Below are 27079 nucleotides of genomic sequence, written 5' to 3'. Positions count from 1 at the left end.
TTTTGAATTAGCAAAACTAACTGTTTGTATATGCAAACTAACTCGCTTGTGGAGATAACCTAACTAGGCTACATTTTTAGTTGCACTATTATAGCATCAATTTAATTGATGTATTTGTGTAAATTGCACTTTTTGAATGTATTTTTCTGGCAATTAAAGGCACACTATGTAAATTTTGGCCCGGTAAAAAAAAAAAAAAAAACTGTATATATTTTGCAGAAGAAAGTTGTTTTGGTTGTGCTTCGGCTTTGCATGACTGTGTTTAGCAATTTCCCGCGAAAACCATCCGGCAGGTCTTTCGGTCTAATCAGGGTAAGACAATAACGTGGGAAGGAGTGATCTATTGACTCATTATTAGGGCTGTGCAAAGATTAATTGCGATTAATCGCATCCAAAATAAAAGTTTGTGTTCACATAATAAATGTGTGTGCTGTGTATAATAATTTGTATATATAAATACACACACATGCATGTATATATTTAAAAATTATTTGCACGTAATTTATCTCCTCTCACGTGACATTTCCACATTCATTCTCAATTACCGCCCCATTAAACCCAGCATGCGCTAGGTGGTCTGTTAAAAGTCAATGGGCTCAGGGGAGGCAAGAGAAAGAGTGTAACTTTACCTGCTGGTGTCGCTGTGTCCACTGTACAAATGCATGTGTTATACAAAAACTTTTGCACTGGTGCTGAACAGATAAAACTTTATTACATTTGAATTGTTCTCCAAATTGTAAACTTTGCACAGTGATTGCATAGATTCACAAATATCATAATTAAAATCAGTGACATTTATGAATTATTCACAATTTCCTGAACAACGGCTTTTAAAAAGTACTTCAAAATCATCAATTTATTTAAAATACCATTACTTTTGGTAAAGAACCAGACCTATTAAGAAAATATTTAGAATTGCACATAGTTCAAAAAGGAGCTTGAGATGTAATATAAATATATAAACAAATCTTCTTAAAAGCAGCAGTGTATTTAGCTTTGTCACAAACAGGAACCTTACACCTGAATAAATGTGTGTCTTGCAAATTTGCTTTCAAATTCATTTAAAATAAAGAGACGTATACACACTTAGTGTTCATATTACTAATGTTTGATGACCTACCCGGATAATGATTCAGAAATGCATATTATAGTAAACAGAAAGGAGGCATTAATATTGAACATGTCAAAACCATGTGAGTATCAGTGAACCAATATATTAGATTCAAAAATCGAATTATAGAGCCTTATATTTGTAAAAATATACTCTGTGCAAGTGCTAAATTAGTACAAAGCATGTCCTATTTCATTCAATGTATTCGAAGCACAATTATAAAAAAAGTGCCATATTTGCATATAGTTGTATGCATTGTGCATATGAAGAGTTCAGATGCAAAAGCCTCTAAGTGCTATTGGAAACGTTCTTCTAAAATGATCATTTTTATCAAGCTTATATATTCAAGTTCAGTAATTTCACTTAAATGACAATTAATAGGTAATCCTCATTGCAATTTAAGTGAAATTACTGAACTTAAATATACAAGCTTTATAAAAATGATCATTCTAGAAGAAAATTTCATATGGCACTCTTCATATATAACTTTTTACAGTATTTTTTACAGTAAATAGTTCAATTGCTGTCATTCCAGTGACAATTTGACCTAGTTTGTGGGGTCTATAAAATGAAGTGCAACTGATATACTTTTAAAGGGCTCTGTCATGACACAACATTTTATATAATCCAGCTTTGAGTAAAAAAAGCCTGTTAGCTAGACAAATCAGACGCGTATTGCTTTTTTTCATGAGACATACAGTTTCACCCAGTATGAAATTCTAATGGTTTCAAATTGCTATAAAGAGACTTTCTAAAAAAAAAAATAGGACAAAACATTTTTGTGTGTACTTGGTAAACTCAAGAGCATATAGTACCATATGTTGGACATCTGTAGTGAAAATGCTGTGATATCTTTGCAAACAGCAGCCATTTTTGGAGTCTCAAAGTCTTATATCCCCAAAAAAAAGAAAATTCTCACATTGCATTAATAAGCAGCAAGAAATAAAAATGACTTGAATTTGAGTTATTATTATCTTTGCATTTTTACCCATGTGTGCTCCAACTCACGGTATCACTGATGCTTTGAATTAATCTGTAGTGTTTGTAAAATCATTTAAAATACTGAATGCACAAATAAAATAAAGCCACATCACCAGCAAATAATCCTCTTCCAAATGAGTAAATGTGCTTTTGAAACCCACCCAAACACTTAACACAGGTCACAACAGATATCCTCTGTGGTATCTGCGGTAAAACATAAAAACTTATACTATACTAACCCATAAAACTCAAAACAGAAACCCTTGGCACACAGGAACAGGTCTGAAATGATTAAGGATAAAAATAAAACGCTAACAGTTCACACGAGGACGCCACACACCACAGTCAGTTTTAAGGGAAGTCGCTTCCATCATAGACGATTGGCTTCTCAATGGTCAGCTGGTAGTTGACCTTTTTGGAGAGAAATCTGTTGAAAAGAACACAGAGAAACAGCAATTGCTTCACTTCAAACAATAACTAAAGAGATCGCAAATGAAACAAATAGGTGACAGATTTGGAACATCTTCAAATGCAGCAACTTGACAAATATTTAAAGGAGTAGTTCACTTTTAAAAAAACTTTTGCTGATAATTTACTCACCCCCATGTCATCCAAGATATCCATGTCTTTCTTTCTTCAATCGAAAAGAAATTAATGTTTTTGATGAAAACATTCCAGGATTTTTTCCATATAATGGACTTCAATGGGGACCAAACGTTTCAAGGTCCAAAAGACATTTTCAGTGCAAACTGCAAACTGTTCAAAGGGCTTTAAACGATTCCAGATGATGAATAAGGGTCTTATCAAGCGAAACGATCACTCATTTAAAAAAAACAACTAAAGTTTAAGTTTTATCTTTTGGACCTTGAAACATTTGGTTACCAGTAAAGTCCATTATATGGAGAAAAATGCTGGATTGTTTTCATCAAAAACCTTAATTTCTTTTCGACTGAAGATAGAAAGACATGGACATCTTGGATGACATGGGGGTGAGTAAATTATCAGCAAAAGTTTTTTAAAAGTGAACTACTTCTTTAAGAAGCCAATGGAGGAGTGCGCTCAGATTTAATTAAAAAAATATCTTAATTTGTGTTCCGAAGATGAACGAAGGTCTTACGGGGTTGGAACAACATGAGGGTGAGTAATTACTGACAGAATTTTAATTTTTGGGTGAACTAACCTTTTAAGGGATAAAATTATTGACTACAGGGGGACTTTTTTTCTGAGAAGCTCAAGTTCTGAGAGGTTTCCCGGAGTGTGCAAATGTCACCTGTGTGTTACTGTACCTGGAAAATGAGTTATCAAAGATGAGTGTGTAGACTCCTGGGTTGCGGACTTTGAGTTGTCCCTGTATGGTCTCTTTGTGCGAGTTACAGCGCGTGAGAGGAATCAGAACCTGAACCACAGGAACACAAAGATTTAACAACGAAGCCTAGAATCAATGGTAAGAGTGCTACGATTGATCGGGCGCAGATCAATATCGGCTGATAATAGCTTTATACATTTTGATCGGTGGTCTCTGGAGAATGTGAAGCTGACATCAACCTGTGTTGAGTTCTGGGTAGTTGTCTTGTACAGACGCCATATTAGAAGGATCGCACAGCCTTTCTGCTTGTGAGTTTAATGCAGTGTTTTGATTTTCTGTTGTGATAGTTAAAAATGTTGCCATTGTAGGTCATTCACGCTGCATCGGAAATTACCATAAAAAAAATAAAAAAATAAAAAATAAATAAAAATATATATATATATAACAAAAACTAATAAATTACTTAAACTTAAAATTAAATTAAAATGAAAACTGAAAATATAAAAAATAAAAGCTAATTCACAATATTAATAAATCATATAAAAGTACATAAATAATACTAAAATAACACAAACCTTAAGTGATCAAACAAAAAAAAGCTAACTTTATTCATGCTATTTAGTATTTAATCAGGCAATATTGTTCTCACAGATTTATTATTGAAATATATAATATTATTTAACTTACAGAAAAACAAGAAACATCGCAATCATGGTGAAATCATCAAGCATGCAGACTACTATATTTAACTAAATATTATTTCGCTATAAAAATCAATAATAAACACAATGTATAGCGACTTCTGAGAAGACAAATTTTCGTCTTTTCCATTTAAAATGGAAACAGACGAAAATAATAACAATTATAATATTTCTTCTAATTTATTTGTTATTCCCCAACACTAAAAGTGAGGCAATATTTAGAGTTGTGATCTGAGCTTTGATAAATCACACACAAAGACACCTATTACCAAATTATACCTGTAATGAGAGAATTGCTCGTACAACAGCATTTGTGAACCTGAACCATAAGCATCTCACTAACGAGGCCATATTTTACAGCAAGCAACTTTAGTGATGGTCGATGTTTGCATGCTCATCTGGTGTTGAAGCGCATGAATGTGTGTGTTTGTTACCTTGGCTTGCTCAATAGGTGTGTCAAGTGTCTCTTTGTACACCACAGTGAAGGAGATACTCTTTGGCTCAGAAGAGAAAACCCAGCTGATGATGGGCCCGTGGTCGCCCACAGTGATGGGAATGGCGCTGTAGCAACTGGATTTGACAAACAGCTCTCGGGAACCATCGCCAAAATGAGATATCTCATCTATGTCCAGAGGCATAGAGGTACTACAGAAAGACATTCACAGGATGAGTGTGTGTACATGTGTTTCTATCCCCGTGGGGACTTAAATCTGAATGAACACATGGGGCTCATGGGAACCTAAATTGAGCTCTCCATGGGTAAACACGCTTATAAATCATATGGAATCATTTTTTGGGAAAATGTAAAAATGCAGAATGTTTCCTGTGATGGGTAGGTTTAGGGTTAGAGTTAGAGTACAGTATAAAAACCATTACGTCTATACTGTAGGAGAGACCTCACAAAGATAGTAAACCAGACGTACGTGTGTGTGTGTGTGTGCATATACTAACGTGAGTTCTCCTGACTTGAGGAGGGTGATTTCTGCATCCTGTACAGTAGAGATCATCTCCTCCTGTTCATCAGCCGTCACATCAGTTGATATGCTACTGTGAAAGACAATAAATCACAATAAAACATAAATTGAGAGGATGTTTTTTCCTAATTTTGTAAAAAAAAAAAATGTGAAGAATGTTCTGATTTTTAGATATGACTTACTTTAATGTACACCCATTTTCACCCATTTTTTTTGCATAAATCATAATCGTATCATCTGAAACAGTGATATTTTAGTATGGTTTAAATACTATTATAGTTTTTGAAATAGATTTCATTTTTTATTTTTTCTGTTTTAACTTTAATTTGAAAGTTTTCATTTAATTTTGTGTCATATTTTTTTAAAATGTTTCTATATAGTATTTATTCATTTGCATTCATTAGCTTTAGTAATTTTAGTACTATTTTAGTCCTTTGGCAGCTAGCTGAAATAAAATAAGTTTAAAGATTTTTAGATTTCATTTCAGTTAATTTATATTTCAAGCAACAAATATGTTTTTATTTAGTGATTTAGTTAACGATAATAACGCTGGTCTGAAGCACAATAGTGTGAAAGATTTGTTTGTTCAAATCTTTAACCCCAGTTATAAACTATTGTGTTGGTGATGCTTGTCTTCGCGAACAGAATTAAAAAAAGCTAAATTTGTGTGCTAAAGCTAGAGGCTTATTTATGAGGACATTTTGTAGGCTTTTTAAATTAATTTTAGAGCAACGACACACAATTGAGTTCCTCCTTTAGTGTAACCTGTCTAAAACTGCATAATGAAAAACTGAACTATCCTTAATTTTTTTTACATAACAGTTCTCTGTACAATAAAACCTGTCACTTGCAGATCTCAAAACTTCCCAATACAAAAACTAAGCTTTAAAAATAATAATAAACAATAATAGTTTTAAAAACTAGACTTTTAAAATAGTTTTAATAAACTATAAAGCTAGCAAACAGTTTTTTCTGCTTCATATTTTGTGCAAACTGTTATTAAGATTCTTTGATGAATACAAGGATCAAAAGAACATGCATAATATATGTTTGATCCAAAAAAAATATGTTGATAGACATCAAATAAATGCAAAAAATGACAAAAAAAAAAATCATAAATAAATCCCAAACACAATGTTGTTCCATCAAAACTCTCTCCTTTCCTCTAATTATGGAAACTCGCTCACCCAAAAGAAGCGTTTGGGGCTGCTATTGAAATTATATGCCAGGCAGGTGCTCATCTCACAGGGACAAATGTTAGAAAATGTACCCAAGATGGCATAAAATGCATAAATTGACAGTCATCATCCCATTCACAATCAATCTCCCGGCTTCCTGTCTGTCTGTAACACTTATTTAGGGAAGCATCACAGCATAATCTTCTAAACAGAGACTCGGTGATGCAGCCGAGAGCATCTTGATAATTCTGCCACAAATTGGACCATTCAGAGTGTGATTGTGAGTACATGGGAATGTATTAGCGCATCCACTTCATTTGTGCACACTTCCTATGAACAATTCTGGTTTGGATTTCACTTAATGAATGTGGTTCCTTAAAGGAGTAGTTCACTTTTAAAAAAAATTTTTTGCTGATAATTTACTCACCCCCATGTCATCCAAGATGTCCATGTCTTTCTATCTTCAGTCGAAAAGAAATTAAGGTTTTTGATGAAAATATTCGAGGATTTTCTCCATATAATGGACTTCAATGGGAACCAAAAGGTTCAAGGTCCAAAAGACAGTTTCAGTGCAAACTGCAAACTGTTCAAAGGGCTTTAAACGATTCCAGACGATGAATAAGTGTCTTATCAAGCGAAATGATCGCTCGTTTAATAAAAAAAAACAAAGTTTAAGTTTTATAAGCTCAAATGGTCACCTTGCTCTGTTCTGTGATGTGCGTTCGTGACTCTCCTGTTCAAACTCGTTCATCAAAATGAACAAATCTTTTTCCGAGTCAATCGGAAGTGAATGTGAAGTGAATGAACCAAATGACTTGAAAAAAGGTTCATTCATTTTGATGAACAGGAGAGTCACACAGAACAGAGCAAGGCGAGCATTTGTGCTTATAAAACTTACATTAACTATATTTGTGTGTGTTTGCATGTTTACGATCTTACATGTCTCCAGTTTGCCCTCCTTCTTCTTCCTGTGATACAGAGGTGTTATGCGAGTCGCTGTCATAGACCCCGTTCACTTCCTCCTCCGTTATGATGTCAAACACCCCATCATCCGGTTTCTCACCGGGATCTGTAACTGCATGTCAGGACAAAGGAAGTTATCAACTGTGGCATCAACCCATAAGAAATGTAAAAAGTGAGTAGAAAGACATGAAGCAAAGGTCCTTAAAAACGGAAAGGATTTAAAAACAACAACACTAGATCCATCGTATAACAACCTTAAACAACTTAAGTAAAAGTAAATGTAAAAATGAATAAGTAAAATGACAGACTAAACTAAAAAACAAATTAAAGCGAAACAGAAATATTAAAAAAAAGAACAAAAAATTGAAATAAAAGCTAATTTAAAATATGAATGAGTACTGTTCTAAGTTTCAATTCAGAAACGATACTCTAAGTATCGTTTCTGAATTGTTTGTAAGTTTCTAAGTATCATTATTTAATTGTAAATGCTTGATAATGTATTGATGGTAATGTCACATGGTATGTGTTACTTTTCTCAGCAAAAGCCAGGATGGACCAATCACAGTCTGTGATGACTAAGATTACTGACATGCAAGTCAAATTTCAAATTTTGTGTAAAAATATCTTCAATACAATAAAAAATCCTGACATTTGAGCATACCTGATTTTTGAGCCATCCTTAATATAATGGAAACCTTTACTAACAAGCAATATTTGCTATACAATCAATGAAAGGACTGCGATTCATCAGTCAATTACAATGACGCATGTTATACAAACTGCTCTGTAACAAAATCCTGATCACTTTAGCATACTACAATGGGCTTCTTGGCCATTAAATGTATTCATAAAGATGATCTTCAGACACAAAAGAAGCATGACAGGCAGAACAATGTATTCAAGCACTTGATGGTTCTCTCAACTCATACATGCCACCGTATTCACATCCTCAAAAATGAAAAACCATGACGTTGACGGCACCTTTCTTTTTTACCCCTTACAGGAAAGAAAAGTGAACTTTTATGCATGCTAAGTAAGTTTAAGGGTGCTCTTAAAGTCCCCGTGAACCGGAAGTTGCAAAAGATTTTTCTCCAGTGCTGTGACGTATTTCCAAGTGAAACGGAATATTGAACAGAGGGCAGGGTTTTACTCTAGCGCTCCTCCTCTCCATCTCTCGCTCATAGCAAACTAACGGTTTAAGGGGAGTGGTTAAGCGTTTCCCCACCCAAGTTGTGAAACCTACGTCATCAGAAAAAGAAACCGTTCCAGACCGGAAGTAACTTTTCAGATTTTGATTAAAGATTACGAAGGTAAAACATTTTTTAAATATATTTTTACTTGCACGGATTAATTGTTCACCACAAGACTAGTAATATGCGCTAACAAAGTAAATAGGTTCAATTTTGATTTCACGGGGACTTTAAAAGATAAAAAGTTGGCAGAATTTAAAACTCACTTTCAAAAGTAACAACTCAAACCTCCTGGGAAGTTCTTACATGCAAGACAGACAATACGAAATAATAACGAATAAAATGGGCAATTTTATGCATATTATGTTTTTTACTATGAGGAGAAAGGGTTTTAGCACTAATGCAACACAATGAAGGGCGGAGGATGCAAATTTGGTGTGTTTTTCATACTCTCAAAGGGAATGATGGGAGTCTGTCTTCATGAGTCAGCTAAATAAGTAGTCAACAAAATGCATAAAACTAAACTGCTCAATTAAAACAATTACAATTTTAAATCGGCATTCATGTGCAATCAACTCGTGAACACAATCATTCCAACATGACATGAAGGGTGTGTTTCCTGTACCTGTAACTCTTGGTGTGGGTATATAGGGTGGTGGTGGTGGTGGTGATTGACCGGCAGCATTTGTGTGTGGCGGTGGTTGATTTTCTGAAGAGTTGTTGAGTTCAGCCCTTGTAAATCTTTCCACCACAGCGCCGTGCTGCGTGTAGCACTCTCGACAGCAGCGCTCATTCTTCGCGTTTTTGGTCATTACGTAATTGTTGCTGCAGTAGTAACAGAAGATACGGCCACACAACCTGCCAGAGAACACAGAATAACCATAAGTCCAAATATTCGGCACAAAATTTTTGTTTTAAATCAAAACCGGAGCAATGAAGGGAAGGCATAAATTTGTTAAAAAGACAATGTTCAATATCAAAAGTGCTTCTCTTAAATTAGCTTAGCTTTTAAAAATTCATAGATTAATTTTATGCTGTTCTTTTGCATTTCACTCCACCTCTACCGAGAGATCAGAGCAGGTGTTGGCGAGATTGCCCACCTGCAGTGATGCCGTCGCAGCCACCACGTGAACTGGCCCTGGCAGCCCAGGCAGTGTGTCGCCTCTTTATCCACCAGCCACCACTGCTCCTCTGCTCTCAGCTTCTGCTCGAACTCAAGAGCATCCGATTTCTGCCACAGAGCATCCTTATCCCTGAAAAACAGAGATCAGGAGAGGAGAAATGAAGATTGAAGGTTCTCTTGGTGTCTAAAAGCACTTTTCATGGTTCAGCCATTTTATGTCAAGAGGAAATTTTTATCAGTTTCACATATGCAGTTACATATACATATACTGTACATATACAGTTTCATCTGTAGCTGTTTGATTATCTCATTTTATCCACACCAAACTGATTTTATCAACAGTTTGTGTTTATGCACATCCAGAATATCTTCGTGGAATCAGCACCCTTATATCTTTTCTCTTGTGTTTTCTGCTTAGCATTCTGGCTTAGTAGATATCTGAGTTTTAATTTTGTTTTGCTTGGAGAATTAAAGTACTTTAAAAACCATAAGAATGTATTAATCTACAAACTGACTGAATTAAACAGAGATATACAGGAGAAAAATATAAAAAAACAGATAAGAACACGTTTTTCGGCTCATCGTTTTTTTTTTTTTTTGTAGTTTCTCTCCCCTGAAGTATAACCTGACCTTTTTGCAAGACCAAAGTTGTGAAAGAAACTGAGAGGCTTCCATCCATCATTGTTAAGGGAAATAAAATAAAAGAAAAACTTTCTAGATTTAATTTTATATATATATATATTTATATATTTCTGTTAAGCTGCTTTGAAACTATATGTATTATGAAAAGTGCTATACAAATTATTGTATAAAAGTGTATATATATACTTATTAGTGCTGTGTCAAACTAATAAAATATTTAATTGTGATTAATTGCATTAATGTCATAGTTAACTCGCGATTAATCACACATTTTTATCTATTCTAAATGTCTCCTGATTTCTTTTTGTCTCATTATTTTTTTCTCATTTTAATGCTCTTATCAACATGGAGAAGTGGATCGGCTTGCTTTGTGCAAATCTTTTTTATTGAAAACAACATTGGCATATACTGTGTTCAATTTCACACTAACTTTCTCACCTGGAGCAAATAATCTCTCACACAATGTAACACTGTCCATCAATAAAAGGGTGAAAGAAATAGGTGACGAGGTCCTGATATTGACGAGGGGTCGGAGAATTTGCATCATCTGTGTGTGTGCGTGTGTGTGTGTGTGCTTGGCCATCAAGTGGTATTTCAGACTGGACGTGCGATGATGATAGCTCAGTTCACAACGACAAAACACACAGATCACTTTGGTCTTGTCAATGGAACCATATATATATATATATATATATATATATAATATGTTTTATCATTTAAAAACATAAAAATAATACATATATAATAAAAATGTTCTAAGAATGACCAAAGCTATTAAAGAACTCTTGCCACCAAGAGAAAACAGACAGAATTATTCCACAAATTCCAATTATTTTCATATTAAAAAAATATTATTTACAACTATTGACTGACTAATTTTCAAAATGAAAAAGTAGAATTAATCATCCAGCAATTTTCTAACCAAAACTGTATACAAAAAGATTGAAATGAATCATTCTCGGTGTGAGTTAGTCACACCCGTAAACACATTAACTCATCATAAACAACGAAAGAGAGGAAAGAGAAGTTAACCCTTCTAGGAGATATACAGACCTAATAAGTTCAATGAGCCGTTCCTCAAGGTTTACTTTGGTTTGGCTCAGATCCTCCAACTCAGCAGACATCCGGAGATGCTGGTTCTGAGTCTCTGTCAACATCTGATCCAATTTCTGCTTCAACTCTTCCCTCTCTTTCTGTACGTCACAAAGAGCCTCTTTGGTGCTAAGGCAGTGATAAAAAGCACATAGAATTTAATAATAATGCATAAAATATAACCTAAACAATAATTACTAAAACAGACTCTCTTCAAAGTTCCAGGAAATCCTTATCATGGGGATCCATTTGGAAATCCATTAGATGGTTTATATTCATGCAGATCCATTATCTGCTGCATTAAACCCTTTTATTGTGTTTTTGAACACGCTCACCTTGATATACCTTCTTGCAGTTGTTGCGTCTCAAATTCTCTCTCATGTATCAGAGTTTCACACTCAGTGATACGAGAATCCTTCTCCTCAATCAGACGAGAGTATTCTATAGTCACTCCCTAAATATAAACGCAATGCATGAACACAATCTGGACACACAAATATCAAACATTCACGTACATTTGTCTCAGTTTTTTTTTTTTATCTTGATTTTCATCTTATCCAAGGAACATAAAAAAGTGCTGATTTGATTAACTCGTACTGTAATATTGAAACAACAGCATTTAATCATTTAGCATTAACAAAAATGTACAATAACTAACCCTAACTATGTTTTTGGAGATGTACAATGGCAACACTTACAAAAAACATACTATGGTACTATCATGGTTGTTTAGACATAGTATTACCAGTATTACCATGGTATTGTCCTGTACCATGGCAGTATTATGGTATACTTGAAAGTACCATGTAAATCCATGCATTTCACTTCCATGTTCTACAAGTACCAAAGCATTACCATCTGATACCATTATTATACCATGATACCGCCCAAGTACTTTTTGTAAAAGAATGCACTCTAAAAATGCTGGGTTGTTTTAACCCAACTTTGGGTCAAATATGGACAAACCCAAACTTTGGGTTAAAAATGTAAATAAAAAATGTAACCCAATGCCTGGGTTTGTCCATATTTGACCCAAAGTTGGGTTAAAACAACCCAGTAATTTTTAGACTATGCCATGTTTTGTTGTATTCTTTAAAGTATATTGATTACCGTGTAAATACCATGGTGCATGAATATGGCATAATTTAGTTCCATGGTATTACCATCAAATGCACTCTAAAAAAATACTGAACCAAAATTTGGGTTAAATATGGACAAACCAAAATGTTGGGTTAAAAATGTAATTTCAAATTTTAACCCAACTTCAACTTTCAATATTTTAATTGCATTTTTAACCCAACATTTGGGTTTGTCCATATTTTACCCAAATTTGGGTTCAAACAACCCAGCACTGTTTAGAGTGTACCATCACTGTATTACCACAATACCATTTTCCAAAGGTAATTGTAAATATATATTTTAACTCAATAGCTGTGCAAAGAAAAAAAAATAGTAGAGAAAAAACAACATCAGTATAGGTTTTACTTTTGCAAAAAGCTGAAAAATTAGAACAATATTATTATAGAAGATAATTACAGTGGCACTTGTAGTCTAATTGACAAATATCTGCCAGAAACAGTATGCACTGTTCCTAATTATAGACTTAATGAGAAGCAAATTATTCATCACTGTCTGGCAATTAACCCCAATCTCTTGTCGTCTGTTTCACCGTCTCGCGCAGTGAGTCTCCAATGAACAAGAACAAAAGGAGCAGCAAGAGATCAGACATTCATCACCTACTAATATCAGCGTTATCAGCCAACAGAGATGAATAATAATGATCCACATGGTGGTATGCAAAACGTATGGTATGCTGATGATCATGTAGATCATTAAAAGTGATGCTGCAAGTCATAGTCACACCTGGCTCAAAACATTTACATACCTCTGACTCTGATAATTTGGCCTCCAGCTCAGATGTCTTCTTCAACTCCACGTCTAGCTGAGTTTTCAATCCCTCAATCTCTTCATTAAGACTCTAGTTTGAAAAGTAATAACTATATAAATAAATAATCGATAAAATATTCAAAATTATTTGAATGCTAAAATATCATTTTACATAAAATGTGCTTGGATTTGCCTCAATCACAAAGTAAATCAGATAAAACCACTAGAGTGGCGTTCCAAAAAAATGCATTTATGTCATGTCAGAATTACTGTAATTACGGGTTTCTGACTTGCAGTACGAGTTCACACTGCTGAACTTAAACGATTTTTCTCACTTAACTGCTGTGACAAGTAAAAACAACCAAAAAGGCTGCAAGATGTATATGTATATGTATGGTACATGCTTGTATTGATATTCCTTTCTCCAATTGTACAATTGGAGAAAAAAAACCATGTCCGCAAAAGTCTTAACGGAAGCCCTTTTCAGAATTGGCCCCCTGACTATATTATTTGAAGTTTTATGGTATATAAAATGCACAAATCTGCAATAAATTTGATACATATTAGCATTATGAGATTAGCCATTGAAACAGAGAGCTGTCATCTTGCAATTGCTATAATTCTACAATGACATGAACATGTAAGTATGTGCCAAAAGGGATTTAAAGTGATATTGCGGTCATTTTACCTTTATCTGGTTCTTGAAGGTCATGCTCTCCGTGCTCATCTGAAATTTCCCTGCAGCGATCTCTTCTCGTGCAGCGTCCCGCTCGCCCTCTGTTTTGTCCAGCAGATCTTTCAGTTCCAGCACAGTTTCTGAAAGCTTCTCCGTCTGCTGTAGCTCTTCATGTAGACTAGAGTTTTCTTGGCGAAGAGCCACCAGGCTGGCATTGAGCCGCTCCGTTTCCTTCACTCCTTGCTGTTGCAGGTCTTGTATCCGAGCAGCTTCGGCGGCCCATCGTTCCCGTGCCTCTTCTCGCTCAGCGGTGAGTTGGCAAATCGTTATTCCCAGCTCTGCCATTTCTGTGTTGACTCGGTGGAGACACTCTCTGGTCTCAGCGTTCTCCAGGACCAGGCGTTCATTCTGGGACTTGAGCTCCACCAGCTCCTCTTGGGCTGAAGCAATCTCAGCAGTTGTTTTCTTATGTGCAGATGTCTCCTGGTTCAATTGCGACGTTAAGGCTTCAACACGTTCGCTAGACTGCAGGAGTTCATTCACGTGCAGTCGATTCTGCTCCTCCGCCTGTTTCTTCAACTGCTCAGTCAAGATCCGCAGTTCTGCAGAGGAAGCCTCAGTGACATCCAGCTTCGTTCGAGTCTTGTCCCTCTCATCTGTAGCACTGTGAAGTTTAGCCCTAAGATCGACCACTTCTTCTTGAAGCTTAGAAACTTCTTTTACACTCAATCCCAGCTGATCTTCCAGGAGAGCAACTTTTAAAGTAATCTCTTGGGTTTCTTTAGCCTGACATGCGCTCTGCTCAAGTTGGACCTTCTCTGCAACCTTCCTCTTGGCCTCAAGACTATTAATCATCTCCGTTTGTTTAACAAAAGCTCTTTCTGCCTTTGTCTTCTCCATTTCCAAATCCCTTTCCCGACTTTCAAGTTCTTCCACCCTTCTCTGAAGCTCCTCACAGAGCTTCTCCCGGTCCTCCAGTTGGGAATCCTTATCTGTAAGCTGTGCGGTCAGGTTTGCCTCATTGCATTTCGCAGCTCCAAGACTCTTCTCAAGTTCAGCAATCTGGCTGTTGATGGTGCGTATCTCCTCCTGCATTGATGTGAGGGCCGCTTTAAGAGTGACCTGAACCTCCACGAGGTCCTTATTCTTCAGCTCCAGTTGGCGACATGAACTCTCGGATTCCTCCAACTGCATGTTGGCCTTATGCAGCCTCTCATCCAGGCTCCTGTTCTCCTCTCTCATTCGCTGCTCTCGTTCATCCACGGTCACTTTCCCGTCATCAATTTGCGCTCGCAACTGCTTCTCCGAGGCCCTCAATCCGGCCAGCTCACTCTCCAGGGAAGATTTATTTTTAAGCAACTCCTTCTTGGTGTCCTCGGTCTTGTTCATCATCTGGAGGAGCTCACTGTTTTGCTCCATAAGCATGGCACAGCTATCTTTGTATTCGTCAATCTTCTTGGCCTGCTCTTTGGTGCCGTTCTCCAGTTCAGATACGGTTACCATCAGATTCTGTTTCTCTCTATTAAGCTTCTCTGATTCCTTCTCCAGAATCTGGACTGTCTTGGTACTGGAGAGAAGATCAGATTCTTTAGCCCTTAGCTGTGTCCGCAGATGCCCTTCCAGACCACGTATCTTCTTCTCAAGCTCTTCTTTATCCTCTTGCATTCCCTTCCTCTCCACCTTGGCCTGTTTTTCCATAGTTTCCACAGATTGCTGGAGATCTAGAAGTTGCCTCTGAAGGTTGCTGGTCTCTTTCTCTCTTACTGCAAGAGCACTTTGGAGTTTGTCCATGACATTACGGTGCTCTTCCGCCCTGGTTTGTAGTTGTTCACCCTTCTCCATCCAAGCTGCCATTTTTCCCTCAGCCTCTTTGAGTGCCTCATCTTTCAATCGGACTTTCTCAGCTAGTTGTTCTGCCTGCCTTCTCCTCTCTTCTCCTTCTGCAACAGCATCTATTCTCCCCTTCTCAGCCACTTTCAATTCATTTAACAACTCATGAATCTTCTGGGCAGAGTTGAAGTCACTGGTCGCTCTTTGGCCTTTCTCATCCAATACTCCATCTAGCCTTGCCATCAATTCCTCATTTTTACGCTCTGCTGCTGCCAACATGTCCTGGAGGTCCTTGTGGGAGGCCTCTCGGATGGTCTCGCGTCCCCTCAAGACCTCCAACTCATTGGATAGGGCTCTTTCTCTCTCAGCTAGCATCTCCAGGTTCTGCTGGAGCTCCTTATGGTTACCTTGGGCAGCTAAAGAGACATCCAGCTGCCTTTGAAGCTCCACCACAACCCCACGAAGTTCACCCGCCTCGGCGCCTAACTGCTGCACCTGGCTGAGGAACTCTCTTTGCTTTAATTCAGACTGGTCCAGCTCCAGGCGGAGATCGTCTATAGCACTGATGGAAGAGTCATTCAGTCCACTGGAGTTTTGCGCAGACATGTCTGATAGAAGCCCAGGTCCAAAGTCTGGACTCCCAGGGAACTCGTGTGCCTGCTGTAAGGTTTGGGAGAAAGAGAGAAAATAAACTGAGAGAGGAAATAAACATAATCAGTAAGAGAAAGAGAGATTGCTTCAAGTTAAATAGATCTGAGAAAGCTGAAAATCAGTAGATTTGAGACATTTTGAGACAAACAATGCCATCTACTGTATAAAAACAGTGGTCTGAAAGTTTGTAAGTTTAGAATGATACATGACATATAAATATGTAATATACTTAATATTAATAACTATTTTTAAATGGTTACACATTTCATTGTAACAGTTTAATTATATATTTAAATACTGAGTAAAACATGTACTTACTATAGGGTTAGGGAAAGATTAGGGTTTGGTTGAGGGTTAGTTGCATGTAATTATGCATAATTTACAGTTATTACTATGGTAAGTACATGTAACATAACAATGACACTTTAAAATAAAGTGTTACCTTTAAAATTATAATAGTAATAATTTGTAAAAACATGAATTCCTGATATAAATAATATTTGTAATTAAAATAATTAATATTTGTATAATGCATGACAACTTTACCTCCTTTTATTTTACTTAAAGCTACAGGGACATACCTGTGAGTATGTGCTTGCCAGACTGTTGATGCTGGAACTACGACTCGGTGGTTTCCACATGTGACTGGGAGAGCTGGTCATTCCCAGTGTCCTCCTGTGACACATTTTTTAGTCAACTTTAAATTAACTGAAATGAACATCAATCAGATTATTAAAACACATTCACACGCATACTATTTCCAGTCATGGCAAATGGACCATAAACATTACATGGCAACTGGACTATAAATTATTAGCATTATGTTTGCCAGTGTGTTTGTGTTAGTCTACTGTTGATGTTATATTTATACAATAAATTGCAAAATTACAGTGTGCTCTTACCTTGCAAAAGTGGGCCATTCTGAATCAAGGTCATGACCCCTGGATGCCACATCAAATTGAACATCATTGAGCTCATAGAGGTAATTAATTATGTCCATGCTGAGATGGGGTTTGAGAAATGGACTCCGGGAATTATACCAGTCACTGCAGAAAAACACCATTTTAAAAAACCATGTCCAACTCAAGTCTAACATACTAAGTGGCATGAGCAATACGAATTATGGTATCCCAAATCATATTACATTGGAAATAGAAAGATGCTTGGATGGTTCGCTATTCAAAGTAGAGAAATGCACATTCTTGAATGTATTTATAGCTATTACCCACAACGATCTTGTGCACAACAGATGTATAGTAGATTATGACAGTTCTCAGTTGAGTTTTTGCTAGATCTTAGTACCTGACATGCAAATGCAAACAGTGTGCACATAAGAGGTCTGTTTGAAAAATTAAATTAAATTAAGTTGTCATAATAATAAAGTATGCATCACCAGCATAGTGCAAAGTAGACACATTTGAACTGGAATACAGCCTTAATCATTGATCCCCAAGGAGGAATGCATTGGAAAGCACAATATCTACAGGTTTAGTGCAAACTTTTAAGCTCGCAAAAATGACATTGTACTGGCCATATTAATTCAGTCACGCCATGGGCTATCGTGCCATTTGCTCATGGAAAATGCTGCATAGTCTGAAAATGAATCAATATCTATTCAAAATAAGGAAGCTCACAATTAGCAAGAACACACATGAATAGTACACACACCTCAAATTAAATGTAATATTGTTTCTTAAAACAAGGAAGCTAATTTTAAGAAGTAAAACTATGTGGGAAGCGCTTTCAGTACTGTTTCTACTGAATGAATCTGTCATTTAAATAGTACTTGTAACTAGAACAAGCGGATTTTTGCCTTTTTTGGTTTAGATTGTGAACCTGCCATATTTAACTATTCATGCTTCTACACTGAAGCCCCAACCAATTTTTCCATAATCACTAAAATGCTGCATGAAAACTTTGTGTTTTTGCTCAATTTTAGCATACAAATGTTTGATACGGGCAGCTGAATTCTGGACGATTAAGGCCATTTGATCATTTTTTTGTCAACTTCCATTCAGAATATACATTTTCAAATGACCATTTTAATGGATTCTAAAATAACAGATTTAATTTACTATACATTATACTTTTGGCCGATAACACTGGTCTGCTTCTGAAAATAAGTGTTAACGTGTTAAGATATGCTTTTGGGTCCTTTGACATGGGAATGGCAGAGAATAAGTGAGTAATAAAGGGATCTCAATTTAAACCAGAAATGATTAAAATACATCTATGAATAAATCTATGACTGGGTTTGGACCGTACTTGCTTTTAGGCAAAACAATGAATGAAAAAATTATGCTGGTATTGCATCATACATGATATTAATTGCATCATATTATTTCTAGATACAATAACAAGTCTAGCATTACCATAACCCTAGAAATCATACAGCAGGGGTGCAAAACACAATTCCTGGATGCCCACAGCCCTGTAGAGTTTATTTCCTACCCTGCTCCAACACACATACAGTACCTTTAATGCTGCGTCCCAATTCGCATACTATCCGTCCTAAATAGTATTCGAACATAGAATTAGTACGTCCCAAATCGTAGTATGTTGAAATGAGTGTTTCAAAGATACCCGGATGGTCTACCTTTTCCGGTCAGAATCCGAAGTGTAGATCGATGCACACTCTAACGGCTGATATTACCCACAAACCATTGCGCGTTGGACGAGGATTCGGTTAGAACTACAAACACGAGTAAAAAGTGTTAAAAAAACTACAGACACGGAGGACGCGCGAGTCCCGCGGTTATGTTGAGAGGTTTAGATAAAGAGATTTGAGTGATTAATTATCAGTATCTAACCTAACGAAAATAATTTATTCAATGTTGTCCACATTATATTGCATCTACAGCAGCATTGTGAACTTTTGTAAAGACACGTTTAGCCATTACTTTTTAAATGCATCATTATATTCAAATAGCAAAACACGAGGAAATTATCCGCATTAAAGACCCACGATTGGCAGATGAACATGCTCCCGAAACGGTAGGAAATCAAATTAGATAGAATGGAGGATTTTAACTGATTGACAGGGCAGTTTACGGTGACAGGATGCACGCAGCACGCGACAGAGCCGTCCGTTAAAGATGACGTGATAGTATGTCCCAAAGCTTGCCTACTCTTTTGCAACACACTCAAAAGTATGTACTTTTTCTTCACAAAAAGAGTACATACTTTTAGGGCGTAGTATAATTAAGCAAATTGGGACGCAGCAAAAGTTTTGATAGAAGCCTGAAAGACTTGATGAGCTGGATCAGGTGTGTATAATTAGTGTTGAAGCTAAACTCTGCAGGGTTGTGGCCCTCCAGGAATTGAGTTTGACACCCTTGTCATACAGCGCTGTGCTCTCTTATTTGTCAGTGTTTTATTTCACAAAGTTTAGCCAAAGTGAGCAGAGATGCCTTAGGTGATAATGGCCCCATTTACACTGCATGGTTCAAGTGACCCAAATCCGATTTTTTCCTCTCATGTGACACAGATCGGATTCAGGCCTCACTCACATGTGGTAATAAATCGGATATGAATACGATACGTGCATTTGCGTGTGCCATGTCAGCAGGCAAATCGGATATTCCCCAGTAAATGAGAGTCGTACGCCATTAAAAAAGTGATTTCAACTCAGGTGGACCACCAACTGAGATCACATGATTATTATAGACCATTTCACAAGATGTAAACAACACTGGTCCAGAAGCACTTCCTGTTTCAGTTTGTAACTGTTTTCTTTATTTCACATGTAAAGAAAACATCTTAAAGGTGCTTGTTTAACTTTTTGATTCAGTTTTAAATGTTCTGTTGGTTGTATTTTATCCCAGCTTTTATATAGTGTTAAAAAACTGAAACAGGAAGTGCTTCTGGACCAGTGTTGTTTACATCTTGTGAAATGGTCTATAGGCGCGATGGATTGCGTTTTCATTTAACACAGCGTTATAAAATAAAAACGATCCCCGTCCATATTGGTATCTCAGAAAAGATCTCCATCCACACTAAATAACAGAATCGCATGTCACATGACCATTCATGCACAGTGTCTCTTGTGCATGTAGCAGCTGCAGTATTATAAAATGCAGAGTTTAACTGCACAATGGCTGCTTTAAAGGACAGCAAAGTCAGCAAAGCTTGCAGTTCTGTCTCCATGTTATTGAATACACGGCCGAAGCTAGGCTCAAAGAGAGAGACGGCTCTGTTCTGTTATTGTCATGTTCCGGTAGCATAATGTTCATACGATAGGGCCTTGACGAATCAAAGAAGTATATACACAGCGATCCAGAAGACCCAATCAGGGAGCCATTATGGGCAGCCACTCCATTTTCAAAAGTGTCCGTTTTGGTCAGTTTACACTGAAACCCAACCCTGGAAAAATAAAACGGTCACACCGCGGCCGGCGAGAGCGGCAAAGTTCGCTCTCACCGCCCTGCCAGCGACGCCTTGGAAAGATTTGTGGACATATCTGGCCTACTTGCAGAAAATGCAAATGCAGAAGCACACTGATCTGCAGTCGTGGGTCTTTAATGCAGAGACTCTCCTCATATTAATGCATAATGATGCATTTAAAAGTTAATGGCCAAACGGATATTTATAAAAGTCTATTTGTTCTGAACTGGATCCTCCACCAAAGTGCAATGGGTTGTGGGCAATTTTAGCCATTATAGTGTGCAAGGGTCCACACTTCGAACATACTATGCTTGGGGACACACTTATTATCATGCTGTTCAGGGACGCAGGGCATGTTTGTGTAGAAAGACGACAGGGTGAAGGTGAAGGGTTACCTGGTGACCCTGAGGTTCATGAGGCACTGCTGGAGTGTGTCGGCCAGCCGCTGATGCACGAGTGAGTAACGGATAAACGCTCTGCCCTTACCCAGAGATGTCTTCAGCTGAGACAGAAAAAGAACAAAGCTTTCACCATCACTCAAGTATCAAGTGGCCCAAAAACATATCTGACTGACACCATTCGACACTTTTAACTTTAGACTTTTTGGTAACACTTTATTTTGATGGTCCCTTTTGAATATCCTGTTGACTATAAGTAACTTTACATGTCAACTAACTCTCATTATAAGGGTCTTATCTAGGTCATGACTCGAAAAAGATTCGTTCATTTTGATGAACGAGTTCGAACAGGAGAGTCACGAACGTTCATCACAGAAGAGAGCATTTGTGCTTATAAAACTTTAACTTTGTTATTTATTTTTTAAATGAGCGATCGTTTCGCTTGATAAGACCCTTATTCATCGTCTGGTGTCGTTTAAAGCCCTTTGAAGCTGCACTGAAACTCTCATTTGGACCTTGAACCGTTTGGTTCCCACTGAAGTCCATTATATATGGAGAAAATCCTGGAATGTTTTCATCAAAAACCTTAATTTCTTTTCGACTGAAGAAAGAAAGACGTGTGGGTGTGTAAATTATCAAAAGTTTTTTTCAAAAGTGAACTACTCCTTTAATTATTGCTTTTCAAATGACAGTTTTTTCATCACATTAACTGATGTTTGTCTGTCTGTGTGGCATTATTAAATATTATAACATGCAGCAACATGGACAAAGCTGAATAATTCACCCACTTACTGTTCGAATCAGAGCCAGAAAATGTAGCTATTCTACCAACAACACAAGAGGAAGAAGCAGGTCAACTCTGTGGCCGAGTTCAGAGTAAAGACAATACAGGCGAATCTGACTGAAAACAATATTACGGAAGTGGTACTATTATAAAGAACATGGCATTTGGATAAGCATATTTTACGGGCAAACAAAGAAGAACCTAATCAATAGCATCACTAAAATCTCTTATATTTCGGTGAGAAAACAGAACTGTACAAAGCCAATTCACGATAGGAGGATTTGTTTAAACAAAAGGTGTGTGTACAGTCTACAACACATACCAAAAAAGGCACAGTTAACCGATGACATTGACATTTACCACTTAAAAAAATGTATGCAAATGCAAGCAAGTGTATATTTTAGATGTTATAAAGTAATTTAATTAAATTATTTATAATATTGTAACATTTTACAATCCTACTAGAACAAGGGGGATTATAAGAGCTGCTGCTAATGTTTCAAGTTTTTCATACAAGTAGTTTACCAGATAGATTATTATGTAATATATTAAGGCAAAGCCTACCCATATGGATTTTTATTAACATTTATTTTATCTTGCTTAATGTTTGCAACAGGTGAGCCAGTGCACAAATATTTTTTTATGTATTTAAATTTTCTGTGGATAATTTAATTTGTTAAACTACATAAATGCCATTCTGTACCATATCCCAACTGTTACAATAAAACATCATTTGAGCAATGTAACATGCATTTTTATTCAGTATATAAGCAATATTTTGCTTTTTATGTTGAAGACACTATTAATACAGTGAGAAATGTACATTCTCAGGAAAATAGCCGCTTATCAGTTAATCGTTAATCGATCGATAAGGTCAATCAATTAATGATTAATGAATTAATCGATAATTTGCATCCCTATTATAAAATGAGTTATCAGATGTTTACCTCAGGAATTGATTTAACAAAGCGGATTCCATCATTTGCTCCCTTGATTTTGGCCAGGCAGTCGCTGAAATACTCCCAGTAGTCTTTTCTGGACCCCAGGAATGTTGTTTTCTCCTTCTGGTCAAACTGAGCAAAATAATAATACCAAAACACTTAATAAATGACTGAGAAACACTTCAAAAACAGACTCAAAGAAGTTGAAATGGAAAAATCTAGCTGGACCTTTGAGTATATCCACATGGGCCGCTTCACATCTGGGTTTAACATCAGTTGTTGGTGATCAGATCCCAAGTGATCAGGAGAAAAAAATGGCTATTTACACCTGATATTAACATGCATCACCTGGGATCACTTGTGTTTGGGTTTAATCAAAGTGAGACTAAATACAGTATGTCACGGCATGCTGCACCAGAAAGTCACACTTTTGGTGCCAACTTGACTTCAATCTCACTAAAAAGCATAATTTCAGTGCACAATTCTGCAAACTGTACAATTATGACTGACGTTTGTCTTTGTTTTTTTATCCGCGCATAACAGTAATGTTCTAAACCCTTATTTTAGCACAATGATTGATTGGCAGGGGAGTGTGTGGTCCTTTTTGTTGATTTGAGCTGAATGATGACACCACTGTTATTTGCAGAGCTGCTTTATAGCAAATTTGACATATTTTGCAACATCGACACTTACAGCACTGAACGTAATCAACATTGAACTGACTCTGAATAACGGTACCATTGTCTTCTGTTAAGGCTACTTATAGCTGAATTGTACTTACACAGTTATGGAACTTAAAGGAACAGTTCACCCAAAAATTAAAATTACCCCCTAATTCATTATTTAAAGCCCCCAAAAAATAAATTGCCATCCTAGATGTATATGACTTTCTTATTTTTTCCTGAAGAAAATCACAATAATATTAAATAATATCCTGGCTCTTCTTAGCTTTATAATGGCATTGAATAGTTTTGAAGCTCCAACAGGCGCATCAATCCAACATGAAAGTTTTCCAGTGGAATAATAAAGGCCTTCTGAAGTGAAACGATGCATTACTATAAGATACAATTCTAAAACATTATAAACTATATTTACAGGCTTCCGGCAATGGATGTACACGCGTTCATGAGAGAGTTGAGTGTGGAAGGGTGACCTCTGACCTGACGTATGACGTTCATGTGGTATGTTTTTGTACTGTACTGATCTGTCTACCTAAAATATATTTTTGGTTAAAAGGATGAGGATGAAAGAGGAAGAGAGGAAATGGCTGAATTAAAGGATTTTGTTTGAATAAGAAATGAATGTATGATCCAAATTGTGTTTTATATATATATATATATATATATATATATATATATTAGGGCTGTGCAAAAATTAATCGCATCCAAAATAAAAGTCTGTGTTTACATTAAATATTTGTGTGTGCTGTATATAATTATTTTGTATATATAAATACCTATGCATGCATGTATATATTTATGTATATATATATAAATACATAATCTAAATTATATAAATATAAATATTTTATAAATGAATAACATATTTTCTTAAATATATACATGCATGTGTGTGTATTTATATATACAAAATAATTATATACAGCACACACAAAAATATTATGTAAACACAGACTTTTATTTTGGATGCGATTAATCTCAATTAATTTTTGCACAGCCATAATATATATAACACAATTTGGATTGTGACGTAGTTAATATGTTTTATATATTTAATTATTTTCGGCAAGTAGAACCCTGGCGCTATATAAATAAAGGTGACTTGATTTGACTTGATCAAGAGGATGCAAGAGAATTTAGACAACAAGGGCCAGATTTAAGCCAAATAAGCAACTGGTTTAACACATGAGTAAATAAGGGTGCAAATACCAGTAAACTGACAAGCGCAAACCCTAGTAAATCAACTTTCAGGATTCATTTAAATACTATACTTCCATAAATTCTGCATCTGAAAGGGAAACTCCCACAACTGCATACAATATGGTCAGCCACAAAAATAACTGTCCACCCCTTTTCAGTTTCAGCGTGAATTTTTCCCTGTGTGTCTTTAGTAAATCCTGACAGTTTTTTAACAACGCTGGCACAAACTGTAAGTAAATCTGGCCCCAAATGCTATGTGGCCTCATACACTAGTTCGGACTACTTTGAGCGATGGGTTAGGGAGCTTGTTTATGTCTCTGACCTGAAGTAGGTACTCCAGTTTGTAGGAAAACTTGTGCAGGTTGGAGCTGTCATCTGTAATAGGCTCGCCATTCTCTTTATACTCCTTTGCCAGTTCTGACACAGCATCTATAAGAAAAGACCATTTAACAAGAATGACGTAGAATGTTAAAACAATTACAGAGCAATACACTGTAACTAACAAAGATCACAAACAACAAAACCCCCATTTTACAAAGTTTGAAGAACAGTTTTTTCTCCTTCTTAATTCCCTTTTGGTTATATTTACTCCACGCGCCTTTCATCCACCTCAGGAACTGAAACGGCACACATGAGGGATGAACTCTGATACTCAGGTCTCTCTCGTTTTGCATTTCTCTCCCCGTGTTGAAAGCCAGCGCCCTGTAAATTGCACGTGCTCCACCATGGACCACCGTTTTACTAAACAATAGCTCTGCCTCTTTCATGGAGGCAAACACACATCCGTACCGTGCAGATCTCTGATAATCCTTTGGATCTGACCCTCCCCGACTGCAGCACCAGCGGCCATGGTCTGACTAGCTTCCTGACAACGGGTTCAAGGGGTCATCTGTAGTCCGCTGAGTAAAAGAATCACAGTGACAAAGGATAACTAGCATTTGACATGCACGTTATATTTATTTAAGCATGATATATCGATCATATCTGTGGTGTTTAAGAAGTCAAGCATCACTACTAGTGTGGTCATACTGTGCTAAAGCTGTAGGATACACATAATTATTGTTAATGTCAAAATTTATGTTATTAAAATAAAAAAATGTACAATATTGTGAACTGATAGCAATCAAAAGGTGTGTCTAGTTTACAGCATTTAATAAAAATGGCACAGTTAACCGATGACATTGACATTTACCAAACATATTTGTAACCAAAAGTGTAAGTTATCACTTTTTTTGTGTGAACTCAATCACGTTCAGTTGACTACAAAAAGTCAAATGGAGAGATAAATTATTAATCAACTGTACAAATATTTAATATAGTCTCTCAATTAGTTTGAGATTAAATTAATTTGAGATTATTTTATTCTAATTATGAGTATGTAATTATTAAATGTACAACATCGAAAGAAGTAAACTTCACTGTAAACGTTTAAATACCGAGGCATCTATCAGCTGACCTGAATATAAAGTTTATGGTGAACTATATAAATTTAAAAGGGTCAAGTTTGTCATACAAAGTTTTTCAATAAAGGAACTATCACAAGCTAAAAACAACTTAAAACATATGTCAAAAATACTTCTCTAATCTATATATTAACAGCTGATTTAAATAGAAATTTGGTTGAAGATTCTGAGGAATAACAGCAATTACCAAACTTTCCAGACGTTTAAACTTAGACAGTGTGTGTGTGTGTGTGTGTGTGTGTGTGTGTGTGTGTATGTCTCTGTGTGTGTGCTACATAGTATGACTAAACAGAATTGTAAATTCAATTATTTTTAGGAAGGTGACGATATTTATAAGGTTACAAAATCCTCACACAAGAAATGTACCCCCTCAGAGTGGATTAGATAAAAGGCCTTCCTTCCAGAGCAACAATAACATGTATATTTACTTTAATAAAGTATTGTGCGATTATACAATAACAACAACACTAGAAGCAACTGCTTTTGAAATGTAAACAAACATCAGTGTTCGCGTTCTTTCGTTTTTTTTTTTTAACTTAAACCGTATTGTTTTGATTCAAATCAAAGGACTTTGGAACCGCGTCTTTTGTTGTCATAGAAACGACACATTTTAAAAAAAAACGAACAGAAGTTTAAAAAGTTTAGTCAACAATTCCAAGGCATCGGGTCAACAGCCAGTCACGCGCGTATGATATGTCAGAACATTTATTCCGAGTAAAAGCTGCTTCCGACTGAAGTCAACCTATATGCATTACAGCTGAAGTTAGGTAAATCTGTGATGAAAGTCTTGAAAGTGATAAAAGAAGCTGACATACTTGGGCTTTTGTGAGAATCCGGGAAGATCATATCCACTTGTTATTATAATAGAACCTAGCATGCTAGTCTTTAGATTGATAGAACTTTCCGCCACTGAGAATGGGATTCA

At 36.3% G+C, this 27079-nt stretch overlaps 1 protein-coding gene across 1 annotated transcript; it reads right to left on the bottom strand.

The window, feature by feature from the left end:
• Positions 1-690: 690 nt before the first annotated feature.
• Positions 691-27079, bottom strand: fyco1a (FYVE and coiled-coil domain autophagy adaptor 1a). Its single transcript, XM_039652580.2, has 18 exons — positions 26970-27079; positions 25481-25590; positions 25014-25120; positions 22818-22943; positions 21084-21190; positions 17208-17351; positions 16887-16980; positions 13837-16314; positions 13147-13239; positions 11597-11715; positions 11223-11390; positions 9505-9657; positions 9030-9262; positions 7191-7326; positions 5051-5146; positions 4534-4744; positions 3379-3488; positions 691-2519 (listed from the first exon to the last, which is right to left on the bottom strand). Exons 2-18 carry the CDS (start codon positions 25539-25541, stop codon positions 2444-2446), a joined length of 4512 nt encoding a protein of 1503 aa, XP_039508514.2. The 5' UTR covers positions 25542-25590; positions 26970-27079; the 3' UTR covers positions 691-2443.

Source organism: Pimephales promelas, chromosome 20 (assembly GCF_988280905.1).
Source record: "Pimephales promelas chromosome 20, fPimPro1.hap1.1, whole genome shotgun sequence".
Classification (NCBI taxonomy): Eukaryota; Metazoa; Chordata; class Actinopteri; order Cypriniformes; family Leuciscidae; genus Pimephales; species Pimephales promelas.
Note: the sequence above shows the minus strand (reverse complement) of the source record. Positions and strands in the feature narration are given on the sequence as shown.